The sequence below is a fragment of the Mesoplodon densirostris genome, chromosome 15, assembly GCF_025265405.1.
Source record: "Mesoplodon densirostris isolate mMesDen1 chromosome 15, mMesDen1 primary haplotype, whole genome shotgun sequence".
Lineage (NCBI taxonomy): Eukaryota > Metazoa > Chordata > Mammalia > Artiodactyla > Ziphiidae > Mesoplodon > Mesoplodon densirostris.
This window is the reverse complement of record NC_082675.1, coordinates 73,446,266-73,469,128: the sequence shown is the minus strand read 5'-3', so window position 1 is coordinate 73,469,128 and position 22,863 is coordinate 73,446,266. Positions and strand designations below refer to the sequence as shown.

General features: G+C 43.7%; 1 protein-coding gene across 1 annotated transcript; it reads right to left on the bottom strand.

The window, feature by feature from the left end:
- Positions 1 to 5,472: 5,472 nt before the first annotated feature.
- On the bottom strand, positions 5,473 to 13,233 carry ST8SIA3 (ST8 alpha-N-acetyl-neuraminide alpha-2,8-sialyltransferase 3). Its single transcript, XM_060119456.1, has 4 exons — positions 12,779 to 13,233; positions 11,248 to 11,367; positions 8,295 to 8,852; positions 5,473 to 5,755 (listed from the first exon to the last, which is right to left on the bottom strand). The coding sequence occupies exons 1-4, from the start codon at positions 12,955 to 12,957 to the stop codon at positions 5,473 to 5,475; spliced, it is 1,140 nt and encodes a 379-aa protein (XP_059975439.1). The 5' UTR covers positions 12,958 to 13,233.
- Positions 13,234 to 22,863: the final 9,630 nt, after the last annotated feature.

Here is a 22,863-nt window from a genome sequence, read left to right as displayed (position 1 = left end):
AGGCTCGCATCCATTCTGACTAAATTAACCAGTAACTGTTCACTTACAAATCAGTGACTGGTCAGTTTAGCCAAAAGAGTTGAATAGTTGAGTCACTAAGACTGTGTCTGTATTGCCATGATAACTCCAGGGAACAGATCTGATATGAACTGCATGAGGAGTGATAAGCATTCAACTACTTTGGTCAACATGGTATATATGACTTTGCTCTATATTTTTGTTTCTCAAATTGTGGCCACAACAGAATCACCTGGGAATCTTTGTAAGCTGGGCTTATTCCAGGACATTCTGAGTCAAAGGTCTGGGGTGGGGAGCAGGGATTGTATTAGCGTCTCCTGTCATTCAGCTTTGCTTGCCGGTGGATCGGTAGCATAATCCAGGTCCTCACCCCATAACCCCATTGTAATCTTAAATTGGAGTCAGTTATTCCATGATGGGCTCTTCACTGTGATTCCATTGTAATTAACAACAAGAGTGTGAGCTTCACTGAGGATAAAAACATCTGTTCAAACACATACATCTTCAATAATAAGTCATCACAATAAAACGAAATTTTAAGAAGTACTGCATAATACAATAATGACATCCTAAAATGTTTCCCATTTCAAATGTTATATCTATGTGGCAAAGCAATCAAAGTGTGAGAAAGGCATATTTAGTCATTTTGGTCCTTGGTATCAACTCACCTGTGGCCTTGATTAATTGGGCCACAGAGCCCAGACAGGTCCATCAGGTGGCCCAGGGGCTCTAAGTCCCCAGCACCAATGATCCTCCATCTGGGCTTTTCAGCCACATACACATAACCCCAACTTTCTTTGTAAGCAAAAGCATAGTTCTACACATTCAGGGAGAAGTAGAGGCTAAACAGAAACTTTTGCCTGGCACATTCAAACAACTGAGGGGAAAAGGACTTAAGGATCCAGAATTATACAGAAAATTGCTCAGTCTCTCATCTTGCACATGAAGACCCAGCCCAAATTATTCATTATTATTTGCACATCTTCTTAGCATATTGAACTAAATGCAATAATGTGGAGTCTGCTGTTGAAATTACTTATAACATGGGAGGCATTGACAAAATGTATTTTTACCTCAAGTGGCCTCAACTGAAAATTATACATATGGAGAAGTACATAACCATCTTCAGTATGCAACTTTTAAATTACGTATACATATTACTAAAACACGATTTTGTTAAGACGAATAGATTATTAGATAAGAGTCCATCTGTCAACTGGGAACTGTCAGTAACTGAATTGTGATTTACCAGATTTATCAGAATCATGATTTACCAAGTAGGTTTCCTCTCATTTTAGGGGAGAATGTAGCTTATTACCAGTGGACTGTTGTATAACTAGGCAAGCATCTCCTTTTCCATTTTTCATTGAGAAGTAATTTTCTTTTGGTGGGGGGAGAATCTTTTTTCCTCTTTTACAGCTTTTATAACTTATTTTATTTTCTGTGCCTTGTGAACCCAAGACCATAATCACTTTCCCTTTGAGCCCATTTTTATTTGATGCTGATAAGCCAAGAAGTACTAGATGAGGAGTCAGAATCTCTCCACTGATTTCCTGTGCAATCTTGGGAAAATCACTTAGCCTTTCTGTTTCTCCATGTCTCATTTGGAAAGTCAAGAACTAGGACTAGAGCTACTCAAAGGCTCTTCCATTTCCAGCGTCCTAGGGCTCTAGAATTCTGTCCCTGCTACCTTTGCCCTCAAGTCAACACCTCTTTACTGTCTGTGAGTGTCTAATAATTAGTAATTTGCCCTAAGTCAGAAGAAATGCTCTTCCATTCCTCAGCTTCCCCACCAAGTTAGGTTACTCCTGGCACTCACATTCATGGATAACTGGAGGCCTGGGCACCAGGAGGCTGGGGAGCCTCTTCTTTTGCACATCCTGGCTGGTAGCCCCTGTCAGTGCCCGACATCAAAATTACACACAGACAGCACAGCGGTCACAGTCAGCACTGCTCGGCATACACACTACTAAACGCACGGCACTTGTACAATGATCAAGGACAGTTAAGACACCGGAGCAAAGGCAGAGGAAGCACAGATGTTTAATCGTCAAATATGGGGAATGTTTTCTGGGTTTGGGAGGGATTCATAATACCACACGTTAACTCTGCCTTGCCTGGACCTGCATGTCTGCACATGACACTCAGAACAACTGATGAAAACGGAGGGACTAGCATTAAACAGGTGGCTAAATGTTTGTGGGGTTTTTTCCCTCTGCAAGTGAATTGGTCATTTGTATTGGTGTCATGTGTAGACAGACTTGGGGGCTTTATGGTGATATTTATTCCAATAGCTGGGGGTGGGCTCTGCCATGAGTATCTGAAAAGAGGAAAGATTCTGACAAAAGGATGCACTTAACCTAGAACCAATAAAGCAAGGGCAATGCAAATGCCAGGGGTTTGTACCTGTAGCTGAATCAGGAGGGAGGACCCAAAAGGCCCGTCTGCCCAATTCCCTGCTCTTGACCACACAGCCCCGGGAGTTCTGACTGCTTACACCACTGCCTTTCTAACCTGGACTCATGGGACCCACCAACTCTTTTGGTTGTGACAGTGGTTATATAGGTTTAATCTTTGAAACGGTCTTTAAAAACAAGAAGAGTTTTTGTATGATCAGCTAGAGGCTGTTTTTCTCTATGCTGGAACTGTAGGTCAAGGGCGTACCTAACAATAAAAATAACAGTAAAAGCTGCCATATATTATTGAGTGCTGACTACATGCCGAAAACTGGGATAAATGCTTTACTCACATATTGAATCTAATTTTTGCAAAAGGAGGATATAGGCTGCATATAAAGAATTCATAATTATGAGAATTGTGGTTAACCACTATGGGAGGACTTGGGATTTTCTTCAGAGTTTTTTAAAGAAAAGGGAAGTATGGTCTTTTTGGATCAGCTCCAGGAAGTCCTACCTGGAAACGGGGGTTGAGCCTGATCTCTTAAGTTCTTCTAGTTCCGGGAGATAGGTCTGTTTCTTCAACATTTTGAGATTTTTGAAAGTGATGGATGAAATGATGTTGGGAGATGGCAAAGTCCTCTCACTCTAGGTTAAAATGGAGCCAAGAGTGAAGTGAGATTTACAAAATCTCCCTGAACTTAAAAAAAAAAAAATCCCCAAACTTGCCATTCTGATGAGATCTAATTTAAATGGTCCACTAATAGACAATTAACTGGTTTTAGGGGTTTTGGTTGTTTTGCTCTTTTAACCTTCCTGGTTCAAAGTGTCTACATATTTATATTTAGTGAAATCTGATGGGCACATTGGCATTAAAACTCCAGAGGCAGAAGCTGGCTCATATAATATTGGTATTAATATCACTTAGCTGTAGCCAAATGAACTAAGTGCTTAGGAAGAGCCACCTAAACACTCCTGTCAGTTATCCATCTCTCAGTGACCCTAACAGAGAACAGCATGATAACTGTAGTACTTTCCTCTTTAAAGTGATAGGGAATAAGCATGTGGTTTCGGGGCCCATCAAATTATACCATTGAATTTTAAAATGATTTTAATATCTCCCCTTTTAATTATTTCAAGTATTGAGCTGTTTTAGTGTTTCCCATTTCAAAACATCTATTCCTATTTTTTCCTGTTTGGATGATTGCCGTTCACATAACATTGGGAGATGTGTCACAATTGGTAACACGTTTGAACCTGTATGATTTTTCTTTCACTGTTAGTACTGGATCTACGTAACCTGCTCTGATTAGCTTTCTGGAAAAAAATTAGAATAAAACAGCCCCCCTTTAGGACCAGGCAGAACATGAGCGTAAGGACTGAGTCTTTCCTTACTGAATTTGGTTTGATTTTAGGCGTGATGACACCTTCTCAAGGAGGGGCAGTGAGCTGATTACTGAGCTATGGTAATTATTTGAAATGGTATTTGTAACATTACAAGCAATCTAGATGAAGATTTCTGGAAAAGAACAAGCTACCCCACCTAAATGTATTATAAATGTGCTTGACTGGCATTTGGAAAGAAGAAAGAAACCCTTATTAAAATTTAACATCAACTTGGCCAGGCTTTGGGCTGAACTGGAAGAACAAAGTGCTGCTCAGTGAAAAGCCAGGGACAGGAGTGATGTGATTTCTACTCCTAAGGCTGAAATAATGGAAAAGAGAACGGCTAGTGAATTCCTCTGTGGCAGGCCTATACATCTCCAGTTCCAAGGGTTTATTTAGTACCAATCTTGCCACGACACTGGCTTTTCCTTTCGAAGTGCTTAATTTGTAGGTGTATAGATCCAATTTCCGTGGCAAGAGGGAATATCTGGTGTCTACAATTGTCTTCAAGTTCTGGAGCAGTGCTGACGGACACAGTGATACTCAAGATGACCTCGCCTCAGTGCTATTCACATGGGGACCTGGCCAGCCTCAGAGCATCTACTCTGCTTTAACCCTGCTGGTTCTCAGAGGCCCTAATCATAGTGACAACACTTCAGGGGATATGGGATCCATAACAACTTCTAAGTATTCTCCTTCCAGGTTCTTAAGCTGACTCCTTGCCTCTATATTCTGAGAGAATTCCCAGCTCAGTGCTCGGGTTGGGACTGTGGGAGGCACTAAACCCAGGCTGCAATGCCCTGCAGACGTGGCAACAAAATGATCTGCCATAACAGCCCTCATGCTAAGAGATGAGATGCTGCCTACGACCTAGGCTTTCTTTGTGGTAGTGAAAGATGCACTGTATTATACGCGTCTCGCCAGAGAGGAACCACGCTGCTGTAGAATGAGTTCACGGGCTAGTGAGAACTTCATAAGAGGCATTTCTTATAAAAGTAATCATAAGGGGATCCCCATCATGATTTGCTCAGTTTGTCATGAAATATCAAAGTTACCCAGAGCCTTGAACATATCCATTACAGATGCAAGACATACAAGCAAAGCTATTTCAATAGGATTCCTAGCAAAAATATTAAACTCCACGGTGGGGGGCAGGGGGCGTCAGGGGAGTGGCTGGGGCGGGTGGGGAGGGAGAGAGAGAGAGAGAGAGAGAGAGAGACAATATACGCAAGCCAGTCTTTTATGTTATCATTTTAAAGAGTCTGACCCCACCCAGGCAAAACTGAAATCCTGCTCAAATTGGCCAGAGGCCTCTGATTACGAGGACTGTATCTGAGCAAAGCTGCAGAAACTACAGCCCTAATCCTCATAAAAAATGGGAGGCAGTTTATTATTAAAATACAAACATGAAAATACTTCAGACCATTTCGTTAGCAGCATAGTTCCAAATGCAACATTCCCTTTATCAATCAAGTTTAAGTCAGGTGGCTTCCAAGCATCTGTCCTGCTAAGACCATTAAAAGAACAGTGCAAAAGGGAGAGAGAAGACATCTTTCCTTTTAAGTGGCAGACAATCCTTACAAGGAATTCTCTAGGGTTCTATTCTGTCGACTATGCAGTGTGAGTTGGGGCCCTTTTACATCGGCCGTTTGGCACTTTCTGTTCGCAGTTCTCAGGCACAGCGTGACAGAGTCAGCTTGGTGAGCCCTTCCCCGTGCATTCGGTACAAGAGCTGAAACTCAGCAGGCAGCTGGTGGGACTCCTGCCACTTGGTAGTAAATTTGGTTCCTTTTTTGTCATAGTAATGGTATGGAAGATCTTCCCTTGTGTTGGGGTCAAATCCAAAAGGCCAAAATCCATACAAGTGGATCTCTTCACATATTGCTGACGCAAGGGTGTACATAAGAATACCTGTGCTCAGCCGTTTGGGTGACAAATGTTTGTTTTTCCAGTACCTGTGGAACAATAAGTACAGGTGGATTCAGAGGCCAGTGTTGAAGGTTTTGGTCAGATGGGTCACTGTGACTGGTTTGGGAAGTGAATTTATCCAGGCAACTTAACCCGTACTTGCTTTGAATCTGTCTTGTAGACCACAGAACACCTCAGGGCAGGACCGGCTACATAATTTGTGAGACCCCGAGCAAAATGAAAATGTGGGCCCTTACTTCAAAAATTATTGAGAATTTCAAGAGGGCAACAGCAGAGTATCAAACCAAGCATCGGCCTTTCTAAGCATGGGCTCGTGTGTTACTATAGAAGTCACACATGTTTGAAGCCATCCCTGCTCTGGGTTGTCCTAAAGAGTGGTGTCTCTGACTCAGTGGTGATGCCATAAAAGCCCACCTGTGAGAATGACTATGCTTCTCACACATACAGGGCCCTTGGGCTAGGGAGGAGGTTGTTTAATCAAAGGGGACCTCCTCTATTACTTCCTTATCCAAACTTAGAGATTAAATCTGTCTTCTTGGGTTTGGAAAGATTGTAGGGCCTTATTTTTTTTCTACCTGCTCATAAAAAAACCACATTCCCTGTTCCTTTGTCTTAACCAAATGCTCCCAAGCCCTTCTTTGGAGTGCCAGAACCTAAGAAAAGTATTTACACACTTTCTGAATTTTAAAAAATGCTAAATTATGGTTGTTGTTCCTTCCATGTTTAGATAGTAATTTGAAGCCTTCCTACCTAAACTGCCAAATATCTGAGACTGCTGTGGAGTGAGGGTGTGTGTGTGTGTGTGTGTGTGTGTGTGCGTGCACACACACGTGTGCCTTCATGACTGGCTGTGCAGGCATAATCAAACTGTTCATGAATCAGGGTTCCATGGACTGTACTTCCTCCAAGTTTTCATTGAACCAGCATGTTCAGGCCCGAGCTGCTGAAAGGCTGGGGGCCAGGTGGGCCTCACAGGCCGCTTCCTGAAGGTTCTATCACATGCAGTTCCTTCTTCACTACCTGAAGGCTTCACGTGGACATTTCCCTTCCAGGTGAAATTCAGAAGTTCAGTCTTTGTTTTAATATTCTTACCTAAGGAGTTAGAATGGCTTCTGATGTTTCTTTTGGTACAGCTGTACTTGAATAGAGCAAGAGGGGAGCAAAACGATGAGGTCAAAAGACCACAGGGCAGGTTGGCAGGAGGCCTGGCTTCTAATTCTGGTTCTGCCCATTTTGGGCAGTAAATGTTGGGTAAATAACTCGTTCTTTGTACCTCAGTTAATGCATCTTTAAACTTAGGAGTTGGGTTATATTACCTCTTAAGAAGGTAACCATACATCCTGGGAAACTGGAACAGTCCCAGTTTTTGCCTATTGTCTTTGTTGTAATTCTTAATAGTGCCCTTTTTCTTTCAAAGAAAAGGTTCCAGTGTGGACTGTAAATTCTGGCATCACCCTACCTGTTAGATACATACCAGTTGATTACACAATAATTCCTCCTTATATGAGAGGTCAACTACACAGATCTTAAATTTGGAAGACTTTAGAGGACTACAGGATACACTACTATGTACCCATCTACCATGGGATAAAAATTTTACAATCCTTGTTTACCAGACCTCCTAGAACCCACTCTAACTTGCAGTAACATCTGGACAGTATGTTAGGACACTGGGGCTATTCGCATAGGGGAAATTAGAGTTGAGGCAATTTCCTCAGATTATTTAAAGAAAAAATTCTGCAATTAATCTTGCTTTATAAAATGCCCTGCATTTTACAAATGCCTGCTCCCAATTCTGGCTGCTTATTAGAATCAGCTGGGGAGTTATTAAAACATACCAAGTGCCTGAGCCTCTCTCCTCCCCCACCAGACAAATTACATTAGAATCTCCTGAATTAGAGCCCAGGCAAGAGTATTTTTTAAATCTCTCCAAGTGATTCTAAGGTACAGCCAGAGTTAAGACTCATTGGACTAGACGAAAATATTGCATCCTGGTTAATCTGTCTTTCAAATTACAAGGGATAACGATGAGCTGATAAAATACTTTTCACATGTTTTGGCACTCAAATCTCGAATTATAAAAGCAGATTATACAATTTTGATTTGTCTAGGTGGTTTTCTAATCTTGGACGTCTAAAAAGCACCCAAATATCAAATAAAAAGGAACATTTAAAGTCAACTGCATCTTAAAAAAACCAATTGATTTGTCCACTTTAGTCATGGGCATTATTGGGACATGGCTATCCATTAAAAGAAAATTATTGATTTGTGGTGATTTCCATGACTGCTTGTTAGGCTTACCACCAAGAAAGGGGACAGGGAATGGAGAGGAGAACCTGATGAAACACCAGTCCCTCCATTTGACACTTGGTTACCAGCTGGGGTAGGAGACTGAACTTCGTACCTAGAATGATCCATTCATTCATTACAAAACATAAGCGTTCATTCTAAGGTACTAAGCTAACCGCAACAACTAACTAATCAGTTCGCTACCACCCCCAAGAGATTACAATATTGATTTGCCATCTGGTAGGGTATGAGTTAAAGGCAATAAAATATACACACCTGTTGACATGTTGCATTATATTTCCAGGCCAAGCCAGTTGGACCTTTAACTGACCTCTGTGTTCAACAAAAAAGTCAACTAGTGTCCTGGTAACAGTTGCTGAAGTGTGGAAGAAAAATGCAGGGATCCAAAGAATGGCCCCATCAAGCTTTTTTAAACTGAGAAAAAAGTTGTTACGGTCCTGAATGGTCAAAAGATTGTTGTAATATTTTTCCAGGATGCTGGGGTTGAAGGTGGTAAGGTTGGTTTTCCTTCCAACATCTCTTTGGAAAGCCTCCGTAGGGGCAAAATTGCAACGGAAAACAAAATCTGACTTATCTATTTGTTGTCCACACCGGCTCCCTGTCAGGATCCCACTATTTCCAACCACAGCACAAATATTATAATGCTTATTCACAATGGGTGACACATCTGGAAGCAGCGATCGGAAGTTATTGCTAATAGAGAAAACATATTTATGGCTGGAATAATCATAGTGCATCAGTTGTCCAATCCGAACACTATTCTTGGTCAAAGAAAAATTTTTTATTACATCGACATGCTGAAGAATTTCTTGCCTAAAATAAAAAGAAATTCATTAAATATATCCCATTCAAAAGAATTGATTTTCCATTTTATGTCTTATGCTATTTCATTTAGACAAGAACCGTAGGCACTGAACCCAAGAAAGATTATACATTCATAATTGAAGGAAGAGCTGCTTCAGAATTTACAAACATGTGCTAGTCTCTCAAATTCTGGGTATAGTCCTTTGAAGCCTGTAAATGTTGTAATTTATGGGTTTTAGCTGCCAATTCTTTGGCTTTCTGCTCTACTTGTAAAGTGTATTCGATCAAGGGGGAGGCATAGGCCAAACTGTGTCAGAAAATACAGGGAGACAATTTACACAGGCCCCAAAGAGCTCACATTAATGCACAAACATTGGTGACTAAGAGTTTGTAACTAGGGACTACTTGTTTGCTATTGGACTGCAGTGTTCAAGGAATATCAAACATCACTGGTGTCCAAATAAGAGCCAAACAGATATGAGTCAGTATGGTACTATCTATTATTAAGATATGAAAATGGTAATAGCAGTGGGTGTGGTTGAATATTTAATAGAAATGAGATGATAATCTCATTAATGTCCTTTAAATAATGAAAAAGGAACATTTTTCTACTTGATTATATAGAAACCCATTTAAGTTAGAGAAACCTGATTCTTAGAAAAAGAAGCTGTTGTAAATCCTGAAGATGTGTGTATATTCTAAGAATTCAGAGGATAAACAAGGCAAGGGTGATACTTAGCACTAATTTCTGGTTGCTTTCATGTTGAGCATTAAGTGTAATTAAGCGTATCCTCTTAAAGTTTCTGCTATTTAAAATATTTAAGAGAGACTGGTCATATGTTACTCTTCTAGTAGGTTCTTCAGTTCTAAGAAACCACATTGAACCTCCTGTGTCTTTTGCCTAAAAAAAATAGCAGGAATGAAACTAAATGCTTTGCATATCATCATTTTACCTGGAATCTTATTTTTAAAAAATTACTTCATTTGACAAAATACAGAGAAACATAAACTGAAAGCTTTAAGCCAGAACTTCCAAAGTTACTAACAGTGTTCATTACAAACTGTTACAAAGGTAAAGTAAGTTTAAAGTGATACTGGGAAAGTTAATTAAAGCTTACCTAAATGGATTAAAAGGAGGGAAGTTTTGAGAAGGCAGTATTGTTCTAACTGGTTATTTGGGTCACATGGCCTAGTGTGGGAAGAATATTTTTATTGAGTCGGAAATATGTTTGGGGAAAAGGTATACTGTATTAGACCCATGAAAAATTTCTGGGCTGTCTATAAAATTAATATTGGATTAAAACCACAAAAGTTAAAAAACTTCAGAGTTTTAGAATTAATCAATTATTGTCATGGACTAACTTCTAATTAATGTTTAAACATTTTTAATCATAATCATGTGACTGTGTATCAACCTTTCAGGTAAACATTTTCATGACACCATGGATAGCTACTGAATTTGTTTTAATTCCATCATTAGATTAAAATAAAAGAGTGCAATAACTAGAAATTCTATGACCAAAACACAACACCCTAAATAGAGTGGTAAAATAAGTATTTGTAAAATAAGTATTCATGCCCCTAATGAATACACTAGATGGCTCACATTCCATTTAGCAGCATAATAATCCCACCAAAGAGGAAGGAGAAATGACTTATCTGGGATTGCTAAGAGTTGACCAGATATCACTGAGGAGAATAAATACTTTTGTATAAATCTCTTCCTTCTTCCCCCACCTCCAAAAAACAAAACAAAAACCCACACACAACACACAAAAACTCCTTCATGTATAAATGAAGCTGCTACAAGACAATTAAGAACAATGTTGGGTAGCTTTTACAATATGTTAAAAGCTATAGAAGTTTAATGAGAAGAAACAGGTAAAAAACCAAAACCATAAAATACCTGCATATATTTGGGCCGAGATTTTCACTAGTAATTTGTTAGGGATGAAATGTAGTGTCTTCTGTGTTTCAGTGGGACAATACTGTTTTACTTTATTAAAAATTTTTTTTTCTAGTTGGGGAATGAAAATGCATTGCGTGGTATTTTTGTACTTAACTTTTTTTTTTTTTAAATAAATGACTTTGGCAGTATTAGCCATAATGTTAACTATACATCATGGTGCTCAATTAAGCTCAAGTTAGGGAGGATACTGGAAATATCTTTTTTCCCTTCCATTCAAATTGGTCTTTTTGATGTTTTCTTTTTATGAGAGGGCACCACATATTTAAATTAAAAAAGATTACTTATCAGCCTTTGTTCAGTCAGGCCAAGAAGACAATGCAAATACACCTCGGGTTGGGGGGGGGTAGATTTTTGTTGTTTTGTATTATTTCGTTTTGTTTTGTTTTTGAGCTCCAGAATTCAGAACACCTTTTGGATCTTTTCCCCCTATCCTACCTTTGATGTAAAAACGCTGTCCGATTAAATGTCCACTTAGGTCTGGCTTGGAGTTCATGAGTCAGAGAATGCGGAAAGGGCACAAATGACGGATCTAGAAGCTTCAGCGCAAACTGTGACCTGGAGAGGAGTATGAGTACACAGACAAACGTGCTGGCCTCAGCTAGGGGAAGCCAAGGTAGCCATTAAAGTCCAGCCGGCTGGGAGCGGGGCGGGGATGGGGGGTGGCTGGAACACGTACTGGCTACATCCCGCCCCAGAGCCCCTTCTCATCTGGTCCACTTTCTGCTCCCCACACACACCCGGGAGGAAGAAAGAAAACGAGGGAAATCCGTCTCCATTGTCCATCCCTGCGGGTGCGGGAAAGACCATAAAATGGCCGTCTTACGGAGAGCAGGGGCGGGAGCCCGGCGCTCGGCTAGAAGCTGATGCGTGGAGAGGACCAGGGAGTCAGCACCGCGGACAGCGGCCGCACCACGGCTCGCCCTACCCGCGCCGCCCCCGCCGTCCGGCCGGATTGATTTTTATAGAACGGGCAGATGAACCGGAGACCCAGGGGAAGGCTGGGGGTGGCTCCTTCCTTAACCTCTTCCTTCCCGAGCCTAGGTCTGGTTTCACTCCCTGTCCCCTGACTGGGGACCCCCCTGGAGGCCGCTGGCCACCTCCACTCCTCTGCCCAGGCGGGGCTTCTCTAGGTTTCGCGTTCTGGCCTGGCCTGGACCACAGGGTGCACTCGGTATTTCCTACCCGCCCCTCAGAGGCTCTGCTGGGGGAGCTCCTAGGGGGGCACACTGGGGCAGAGGCTCTCGACGAGCTGCGCCAAGCTTCGCCCCGGAGCCTTCTCAGTTCAGCCTTGCGCCCGTTGGGGACTAGGAGCTGGGGCGAGGGTAGGCGGCCCTTAGGAGGCTCGCTTCCCGCAGAGGGCGGGGGAATTGCAGAAATCCCGGAAAGGCGGGGTGGGGGGCGATGGCGCGGTGTGCGGGGGAGGGAGGGAAGGATGGAGGTCGAATACCCCAGGGGCTTCGGGAGAACAGACCCGCGCATCATCTGATGGGGTGAAGGGTTGGGGAGAGGAAAGGAGGAGAGCGCAAGAGGAGTCCGGCGCCTGCGCCATTAAGTCGCCCCGGACCGCCCGGAGCCCGGCCGTGGAGTCTGCGGACAGGGGCGCGGGGTAGGCACTCACCTAACGCTTGTCCATCTCTCCATGCCCCTTCCCAAATACACACAGGGCCTCTCCCTCCACCATCATTCTCCTTAAACCCTCCCCCCATTTTTGAAATGGGGGAAGGGATGCCGAAGAAGAATACGAGAATGCAATCACATTGATTAGGACAACGGCTTATAGGGGCTCTGGGTTAAAAAAAAAAAAAAAAAAAGCACGGGAGGGGTGGTGGTGTAAGAATCAGAGAGACGAATGGAAGGACCACGCAGTTTTCTTGCCCAAAGTGTCTCGGAGAAGGCAAAACACCCCCCTCTGACCTCCCGCCCCCATAAACCAGATACCTGAGGGCGCTCAGCGGCCCGCACTCACCGGAATCCCGCGTGGAACATGTACATTCGGGGCGCCCCCGGGTTGGCATACTTGGGAGTGGTGAAGATGTTCTCCTTTTTCAGGGACACGTAGCTGATGAGCGATAAAATCAGCAGGGCGACGCTGAGCATAACCAGCCCCAGCACACTGGCGACCCGGGCCATTTTGCAATTTCTCATCCCGGGCTGTGTTGGGATCAGGAAAAGCGGGGAAAGCGGTCCATTGAGCGGCCAGCAGCTCGCTGGCGTGTCAGTGTGTGTGAGTGTGTGTGTGTGTTCGCGCGCGCGTGTCAGCGTATGTGCCGGGGGGGTGGGTGGGGAGGGGACCGAGCAGGGGAGTCGCGGAGGGCCAGGGCGTAGGGGCGGGCGGGAGCCCCAGAGAGAAGCCAGGCCCCCAAGGCAGGGGCGAGCAGGCCAGGAGGCTGAGCAGGAAGATGGAGGGTCTGCGCGGCGGCGTGGCGATGTAGCTGCGCGCCGTGCGTCTCCGACCGCCGGCTCAGGCTCCCCAGCGCGTTGCCAGCGAGGCTGCCGTCTCCTCTGCCGCCTGCAAGATAAATGTGATTGGAATAACGTTACAGTTCGATCTAAGCACAGGATTTAATTAATGAACTCTAATCTCCCAAATAACCGGGGGAGGGGCGGAAGAGGGAGGGATGAAGGGGGGTGGCAGAGGGAGGGGAATTGAGACTGGAAGGCTGCAGCCCACGTCAATGGCCTTCCCAGCTGAGGGTGCAGGGCGAGGAGGTGTCTCCGGCCAGACAGAGGCCCAAACTTAGTTCAATGGACAATTCATTACTTTATAAGTTAATCGTGGAATATAGAGATAAATAACTGGAGTTGCTGTCCTGGAGGATACACAACAGCTGGGTGCTTATGAGATGCAGGGAGAAGGGTTTTAGGAGTAGAGATGTAAAAGCTTCTCTCCTCACCACAGAGCACAGCCCCGGGCCCCACGGATCAGCACCTGCCCCAACACCCCAGCAAGGAAGTCCTGAATAGCGGCTGGGCCTTGTGAGCGCTGAAAACCTCCTTGGAATCTTCCGTAATCTCTCCCGTATCTGCTTCCTATGCCCAGCGCATACTACACTTCTCTCTAAGAGATGGGTGGTGCCTAGCAGAGTTGTAAGGTGAGCTGTGAGTACGGAGGGCCCGGCTCCCACTCCCTTTCCTCCCAGTGTCTGACTCCCAGCACCCTGCATGTGGACAACCGGCATGCCCCGGAGGTAACCAGGACTGGAGCAGTTCCCTCTGATCAAACTCTTCCATTGCCCACTTTTCTGACTCATCCCTGTGATCAGGCCTTCAGGATGGGCCACTCAACTTTGCCCTGAAGCTTGGCTTAGCTTAGACCAGGAGCTGGGGCATCATAAGCCTCTGTCCATTATAAATGCCCAGAACTCTCTTTTGGAGGAACTCAGGAACCAAGTAAGAGATGCCGCCTCTGAGGGTGGAAGGAAAGCTCACTGCGTAACACTTTGTGTTGCTGTTTCAATTTGTTTGAGCATATTCACATGTTATCTGTTCTAATATACATTGGAAATAAAAGTTAGTTCATTTTCAGTCATGCCGTTGGATGCTCAGAAGGCAATCTACATGTTTCTTTAGCTCTGTCCCTTGCAAGTAACTTGTGACGTCTTCCCCCTACCTTTACCCTTGGCCTGGTCCTCCCAGGACAGTAAGCACTAAGGAAAGAAGCTGGAGGTGAGAAATCGGCCTTCAGGAGCCTTTTCCAATAAAGCAAGTTGATGTTTTCCAAGGTGGCTATGATTTCTTTCTCTCTTGAACTTCTGGTTTTATGGGCTTTGGTGGACCTGATGTTATGGTCTGTCTGTGGGCTATGAATTCTTCAAAGCGGTGAGCTCCTGGGCTGTAAGCTCCTGCAGATCCAGGACCATGTCTTCTTCTGCCCTGTTTCCGCATACTCCCCGCATACTGTCTATGGAGAGGCATGCTTAATAAGTGTTTGAGGACCTAATGAGCTCCCTGTGAAACACGTCTGGTTGTGGACAGCAGCGCACAGAATGCAGCTGTCTTTTTCCAGTGGAACAGAGAGTTAGTAATTGTGCACCTACTCAAGATCTTTTATATCAAAATCTAAAAATGTAGGTTAAGAGGACGCAATCTTTTCCCCATGGGACTTTTTAACTATGTAAAAATTTTAGAGAAGTCTTACATGTCTGCGCATGATGAATACTTGAAGCATATTTTTTGAATAAATACTGTTTTTTTTTAAAAAAGAGCTCATATGAATATAGTGTAAAATGCCAAAGGGAATAAGATCTTATGAGAGCTGTCTGGGAATTACACATATTGGAAAAACTCTTCTTTTTTTTTTTTTTGTGGTATGTGGGCCTCTCACTGTTGTGGCCTCTCCCGTTGCGGAGCACAGGCTCCGGACACGCAGGCTCAACGGCCATGGCTCATGGGCCAAGCTGCTCCGTGGCATGTGGGATCCTCCCAGACCGGGGCACGAACCCGTGTCCCCTGCATCGGCAGGCGGACTCTCAACCACCGTGCCACCAGGGAAGCCCCAAAAGTATTTTTCACTTTTTTTTTGTGGTACACAGGCCTCTCACTGTTGTGGCCTCTCCTGTTGCGGAGCACAGGCTCTGGACGCGCAGGCTCAGCGGCCATGGCTCACGGGCCCAGCCGCTCTGCGGCACGTGGGATCTTCCCGGACCGGGGCACGAACCCGCGTCCCCTACATCAGCAGACGGACTCTCAACCACTACGCCACCAGGGAAGCCTGGAAAAACTCTTCTTGAACAAGAAGTAGAGGGACACGCCACGGAGGCCAGAGTACTGGTTACAGCTCCAGGCTCTGAAGTCAGCAGACTGGACCTCAAACGCTGACTCTGTGACCTTGGCTAAGTTGTCAGCATCTCTGTGCTTCAAGCTTCTTATCTACATAACTGAAATAAAAACCTCCCAGGATTTTGGGGAAAATTAAACAAGGCATGTAAAGTCCTAGATACAGCTCCTGGCTTGTATTAAGCAGTTAATAAATATGAGCTAAACAGCTTGGGCAAGTCTTTAGTGTCTTTCTCTGACCCCATAAATATCCTGCTCAGAATGCATAGAAAAGGATGTACTTGGTGAGGCATTTTCCTACGGAAAATGACAAAGATCGAGAAGCTCTTTGGTGCTCTTACGCATTACAGGCTTTCCTGGAACATATGATATGGACTCATTCTGCCTGGATTTAAAAATTGATGTATTACTTACGCTTAGCACACTTCTGCGAACCCTCTAAAGAAAGTCCTGCTAGGATAATTCCCATATGGCATATGGACCACCGAAGGTCATGTGATGTAAAGGAACCAAATTAGCCAGAAAATAAACAGGCATGCAGGAATCCTATGCCAGGCCTAAAGTTGACAATGGATTGCTCAGTAATTACCAGAGGAAAAAATCTTGGGAATGCTGCTTCAAAGAGTAACTGCAGCTACTGAATATGGTATTTTTCAGGCCTAGGATTATAGCTACTTAGTAAATTAAAAAATAGGGTAGTTTTACAAAATATCACTTTTTCAGATTTCATTGGAAATCAGACCTCTATAGTAGTTCAGGAGGGCAAATATAAGAAATACAGAAATGAAAGACTCCTTTGACTTAATATTTTCCAGGGGAGTTGTTATTTTCGAATACATGTACTTTCCCACTTTTTGTTTGCAAAAAGTACCCACATTTTGCAAACATGGCTCTGTTGCCCTGTGTACTTCCTCACCAACCCATACCTACCAAGAATAATTTATAGGCACCACTTGGATGGGAAAGCTGGGAAGGATGGTGTCTTTTGTTAGAAATGACATCATTCATTCATTTATTTCTGTTTTTTTTCATCAATTTATTAAATCAAATGTGTTGGTTGTCAGACACTCTGATAGGCAGACTCAGGGGTTATAAAATTACTCTTGACCTCATAATGCTTATGGTCTTGTGAGGGGAGAGAGGAGTAAGCATTCTGGCAGTACTATGTGAAGAGCTCAACAATAAAGGATTGATGAGAGAACTGGGTTATAAACTGTGTCTGGAGAGGTTGGTGGTGGGGTTCTTCATAGAGGGCAACCTCTGAGCTGGATTTTGAATCATGAGTGGGGTTCATTAGGTAAAGAAGTTTAAAAAGGATGTCCCAAGTAGAGGGAAAACAGGAGGCAGGGAAGATTATGGTGGGCTTAGGGAACAGCAAGAGGGTGAGTTGACTGCCACAAAGAAGAGCCCACGAAGGCTCCTGATGAGATGCCGTATCTTCAGCAGTGCCGTTCAGAACTGCCCAAAGTCTGTAGAGAGGAACGAATCAATCTCATTTGAACCGAATGGGTGTAGGAGCAGCTGGAGTCAGGCCCACGGAGAGATGGAAACAGCGACTGCTCATGTGGACGTCAGCTGATGTGTCCAGTGGCCCGCCAGCCTGTTTTGTGCCTTAATTTATGAATGAAAAAAATGGACCATTTTCTGTTATGAAACATTCTTGAACAAGGCATCATGGAACTGACTTTTGGAAGGGCAAGTGACCCCTCCAGACGACGGTCCACTGGGAAACCCCCCAAGAGCAGTTTCCCAGTGGACTGTCCCCAAGCCACATGTGATGGAGTTCTTTCTGTACCCTGTTGCCTGACTCCTTCATTTCTACTAGGTCTAACAGTGGCCACAGAGGAAAGATCTTGGGGTCCTCTGGATTTCTACCTCCTATTTCCCCCACAGAAGATAAATACTTTATGAGTTCAGAGGTGGGAAAAGCCATTGTGGTCAAAGAGAGCTTCATGAAAGCTCTCAGATGGAACTGAAACTAGAAAGATACATGGAAGTTTCCAGAGATGGAGATGGTAACAGGGGCAAGGCAGTCAGGGACAACGAGGCTGAAAAAAGATGCAGAGGCAGAAGAGAGAAAGGCGTGTTGGGGCCAGTGAACTAATAAGCCCCCTTGGAGTAAGGTGAAAACAGTCAACGTGCATAGAGCACTTATTAAGTGCCAGGTGCTTTTTATACATTATCTGTAATCTTTGCACCAATCTGGTGAGGAAGGTATAATTCTCCTCACTTTATAACTGAAGAAACTGATGTTAAGGATTTGCTCAAGGTGAAACCTCTTTGACTTTAAAGCCCACCCTTTCTACTGCTGCATACTGCTTGTAAGCAGGTCCAGAGACAGACAGCTGGAAATGTGTGCAGGCCTGGGAAGTTTGAAAGCATCATCCTTTGACAGTAAGAACCAGTTAATGCTACCACCATTTAAGATGATGATGATTTCGTCATCTCACTTTTATTGCACACCTGCTGTGTGTTGGGTATTATATGGGCATTTTACATAACTAATCTCATTCAATCTCCGTTCCATCCCTCTGATGGTATAATGACTGCTGCCATTTCAAGAATGAGAAACTGAGGCTCAAAGAAGTTAAGCAACTTGCCAAGGTCACACAGCTACGGGCTTTAATGTGTCCACTGGTATTCCAGGGCCAAGAGGAAGTGGGCTTTAAACCTCCTCCCTTGGTCATTGTGTCTCAGGGCTACTGAGGAAGAGAATGCCTCTTTAAAAAAGCCATTTAATCACAAGGGTTGGTGGGGGTGCGTGACAACAAGGAAAAGACCACAGTGATACATCTGAAAGGCAGTGGACTGCCTGTGGCTGGGAGAAACCTGAGTAGGGCTGGAGCCTGGGCACAGGGGTGGGGGCGGTGCCCAGCCATCCCGTGGGGAGAGTCAGGAGACAACATCTTATTTTCATTGTATACTTCATTGCCAGCACAGCACCCAACACAGCTGATGCCCAGTGTGGAAAGAAGGCAAGGAGCTTCTCTGCTCTACAGCATACCTGAGGTGCAGGTTAGGGAGAAGGTCGGTCTCCAGTACTGATTGTAGGGAAAGATCATTCGCCTTGAATGGGATGCGTGAGTTGGCTTGCTTACTGAAGAGAACACGTTTAATTAAATACAAAATATAAAGCACAGGAGGGATGCACTGTGAACAGTGAAACGCCCTCCTACCCTTATCTCCCTAGAGACAGCTACTGTTACCATCCAGAGATGCCCTGTGCATTCATAGGCATTTGAGCATGTATTAATTTTTATTTTATTTTATTCTTTTTAATATATTAAAAAATTATTTATTCATTTATCTATCTATCTGTTGTTGGCTGCGTTGGGTCTTCATTGCAGTGTGCGGGTTTCTCATTGCGGTGGCTTCTCTTGTTGCGGAGCACGGGCTCTAGGCGCACGGGCTTCAGTAGTTGTGGCTCACAGGCTCAGCAGTTGTGGCTCGTGGGCTGTAGAGCTCAGGCTCAATAGTTGTGGCACACGGGCTTAGTTGCTCTGCAGCATGTGGACTCTTCCTGGACCAGGGATCAAACTCGTGTCCCCTGCGTTGACGGACGGGTTCTTAACCACTGTGCCACCAGGGAAGTCCCCTGTATTAATTTCTAAAACGTAAATGCTGAGACCAGTTTGAAATGATTTTTGTTTCAAGGTTTTTATCTGTATCTTTTACAAAAGACATTTTGCATAAAATTTTAACACTTCAGATGTTTGCAATGATTACATTTTCCAGAAGCTGAGGAATTACTCATTTTGCGCCTACAGACTTCTCATAAAGCTCAGTGAAGCATCTCCATGTGAAAGGAATACAAGAACTTCAAATAGCCTTTTCTTCAATGAATAAATAAAATATATTTGGAAAGCCGTCTTAAGGCTTTTTGCAGTCCAATCCCTAGGAAATCGTTGGGAAGAGCTATTACGTTCAATTGTGTTAATCTCCTGGGTCCTTGTATAGAATTTCGACTTTTCAAATGTTTGCAGCGATTCTTTTTTCTAGAAGCTAAGGTATTATAATTGGAGAAGCTACTGCTTCTTGAAAAATAATCTTACAGTTAAGCTTTAAGCTATTCTTATGTCTATTGTGTCTATCGCACAGACTGTGGGTACAGGAAATCACCCATGGTGAGAGCAACCACAGTGACATTTCCTAGGTGCCATCAGGGGAGGTGTTTTTTAAAAAAATCTCATTTTAGCCTTCATCTTGAGTTTTTGGGCATTGTTTTGTTCTTTGTGCTTCTGAAACTGTAATTGTCAACAACATATCTCTGAGAGCAGGGGGAAAAACACTTTTGTTTGTATATTATTATAACAAAAAGCGATAACATTTCCATGTAATTTTTAAAAAATGAGCTATCACATGCTGATTTATTGATGAGTATGGCTTCCACAGAGGAAATGGTAGGAATTGTTGAAGGATGGACTGCTAAGTATCCCCTCCTCGGTCTGTGGACCCCCCTCTCCTGATTATAAGCACGTGCCTCTAGCTGAGATTTCTCTTATTGTGTTCACAGGGAATTCACAGGAATAAGAGGTCACTGGACTTCCCAATATTGAAAAACTCAGTCTCAGTAGGGCAGTGGGGAGACTGAGCTACATCATGTTATATACCATGGACCTCCACGTTCTGTGTCATGTTCACAATAATGCTATATGATAGTACTTTATTCCTTGTCGTAGATAAGGGGAAAAGAGACTAAGGGGGATTAATTTACTTGGCCAAGTTCACAGCAGCTATTTTAAAAATGGGATTTTAATATAGGACTGAGTGACTGCATAGTTATTCCTCTTTTCACCAATCCTGGTTGCCTTCCATGCCAGAAGTTTAGGGTCTATACACTGGGGCATGAAAGATGCTTCCTCAAAGTGAATATTTCTCATTTAAAAAGGAGTCAAGGATATAGTATCCACCTTGGCTTCTGTATCCCTTTCTCCTCAGGGTCAGCTTTTTACAAGGATGGTTGAACATGAGGAAAGTTGGCTTCTCAATGGATGAGATGATCGATGTAAACTTGGGAAGAATCCTTTATATCTTTATTTCAAAATTCTATTTTACTCGGTAGTTTTACTTGCAAAGACTCTAAGTCCTGTTGGAGGTGGTGTAAGGTGAGGGAGTGTCTAGCTTTGGGTGTTTGTACTTGTGTTTGGAGGAGGGCAATTTTGATGTAAGCCTTTTTTGCAGGTAGAAGAGGTTGGGTGGAGACTTGCAGGCAGATGGAGAATGTAATTACCACCTTCTCCCTAACAGCAACCCGAGTAGAAGGAGCCAGGGTAGGCTCAGAGGCGAGAGGGAGGTAACTGATCTTCCCCAGCATCTCTCTGATGCTTACACCTGTTATCTGACACCTGGCTTAATTCCCGTGGAGGAGCTTTATTCCTGCTCTGAGTTCAAGCTGCTCATTAGAAAAAAGAAACCCAACCATTATGTATGCCATGTCCTTCACAAAGAATTGTATTGATCTTGTATTTTTCCCAAAGGAAAATATCCAACAAAAGTGAGTAGAGAGCATGTTGTAATGCTATTTTTCTCCTCTGTGATCATCTAGGATTACAGAAAGCCTCCCAATTGGACCTTAGTCACCATCAACAGGTACCACTGCTCACCTGGGGGCAGGTGCTACCTCAAGGGCAATCAGAGTGCGGAACTCTGAGAAGGTTGCTTCATTTCTTGGAGACCTGGCATGACATATATTATGTATGTAGGCATATCCAGGTATGACGTAGACTCCAAGGTGATTACTGAATTCTGCTGGTTTTGGCTTAGATTTTGGACAATCTTTCCCCATCTGCCAGGAGAATTAGGCTTTTCTGACCCTGCAGCATTGTCTGCACTCCCAGATGTCCCCCAGTCTGTTCTCTGCCTTCCCCATTCTCTATGACAATTAGGACTGACAACTAAATGGGGACCTTGTAACATCAAACTTTTTAATCTTTACAGCAATATCCTTCAACTCTTTAGTTTTATGTTGTATGGCTGTGCATTTAGCAATTTTAGGTAGGATTTGCAAAACTGTGGAACCTTCATCTATCATAGATCTGGTGTAAGACTAGCAGTGAAAAAGTGAGGGTTGCAGACAGCATTAGACCTTTAGATAGTGGCTGTGAGCACTTATCAAAGGATGCTCTCTTTGTGAGCTCAGAGTGGAAAGGGATGCTGGTTCCACGTAGGTCTTTACAACTGATAATCACTATCTTTGGGGCAAAAAACTGACAACCATATAAATCTTACATTTTTATAGCACTTCAATCTTTTTTCAAAGTACTCTCACATCTATTATCCCATCTTGACCTCCCCAGGAAACTGTGAGTTGGGCACAGCAAGTATTTCTATCCTGATTTCATAGATAAGACACAAGGAGGTTAAATCCCACAGCAAGGCAGAAGGAGACTGAGACTAAACATCCATGTCTGATGTTAAGACTGCTAGTCTCTCCACTACAAAAAACCCTCCCCTTTTCTATTCTCTGCAATCTAGCCTCTACGGTTGAAATCACTTTATTTAGAGCAGTGTTTCTCAACTCACCTTGCACATTTAGGTCACCTGAGCAACCATTAATACCAATGCCCAGACCACATCCCAAACCAGTTGCTAATGCAACTGGACCTTGGCAGTAGCTCCCAGGCATCTGTATGTTTTAAGGCGCCTCAGGGGATTCTGATGCACAGTGAGGACCAAAAACCATTGCTAGAAGCTGACCAGTGGCAACCCTCCTGTCAAATTCAGTGGCTTTTCCTTCTCTATTAGCCGGGAGCCAATGGATGTTAATTTCTTCTTTAAACTCACTCCTCCCTCCATAAATGACATTCTCTCGGTTCCCTATTCTTCTCTGAGGGCGCCCTCCCAGTCTTATTTCTTCTTCACCGTCTTTATTTTGTCTTCCCAAATTACATGACTTCAACCTCTCTCTTTTCTCTGCATGGTCACACAGGATACAGGGAATAGTGTGAGGGTTTGTGCAAAGGGTCACTTATTTTCAAGGGCTTAAACATTAGAAAGCAAGCCAAACAAGAGCAGAGGCCTCATTCTGATTGCTGCTGCAGCTCTAGAACCTAGGACAGTTCTAGACCCTAGGATAGACACATGCTCAATAACTGGATGATCATCTACTTGACTGAGCCTCGTATCTGTGTATACAATCCTGACCTGCATTCCAGTCTTGTCCCTCTAATGCCATCTCTTGCATGTGCCATCTTCTTAAACCTAACTTGTTCGAAACTGAACACATCATCTTCTTTCCTCCTACAAACTAGTTCTTTTAAATGTTTCCCAACCATT

Bases quoted from the DNA above. Each gene is read 5' to 3' on its own strand.
- ST8SIA3 (XM_060119456.1), bottom strand. From the start codon at position 12,957: ATGAGAAATTGCAAAATGGCCCGGGTCGCCAGTGTGCTGGGGCTGGTT. The intron at 8,853-11,247 runs GTAGGATAGGGG...TTTTTATTTTAG, and splicing joins ACAGCGTTTTTACATCAAAG to GCAAGAAATTCTTCAGCATG. The intron at 5,756-8,294 runs GTGTGTATATTT...ATTGTTCCACAG, and splicing joins ATAATGCAACATGTCAACAG to GTACTGGAAAAACAAACATT.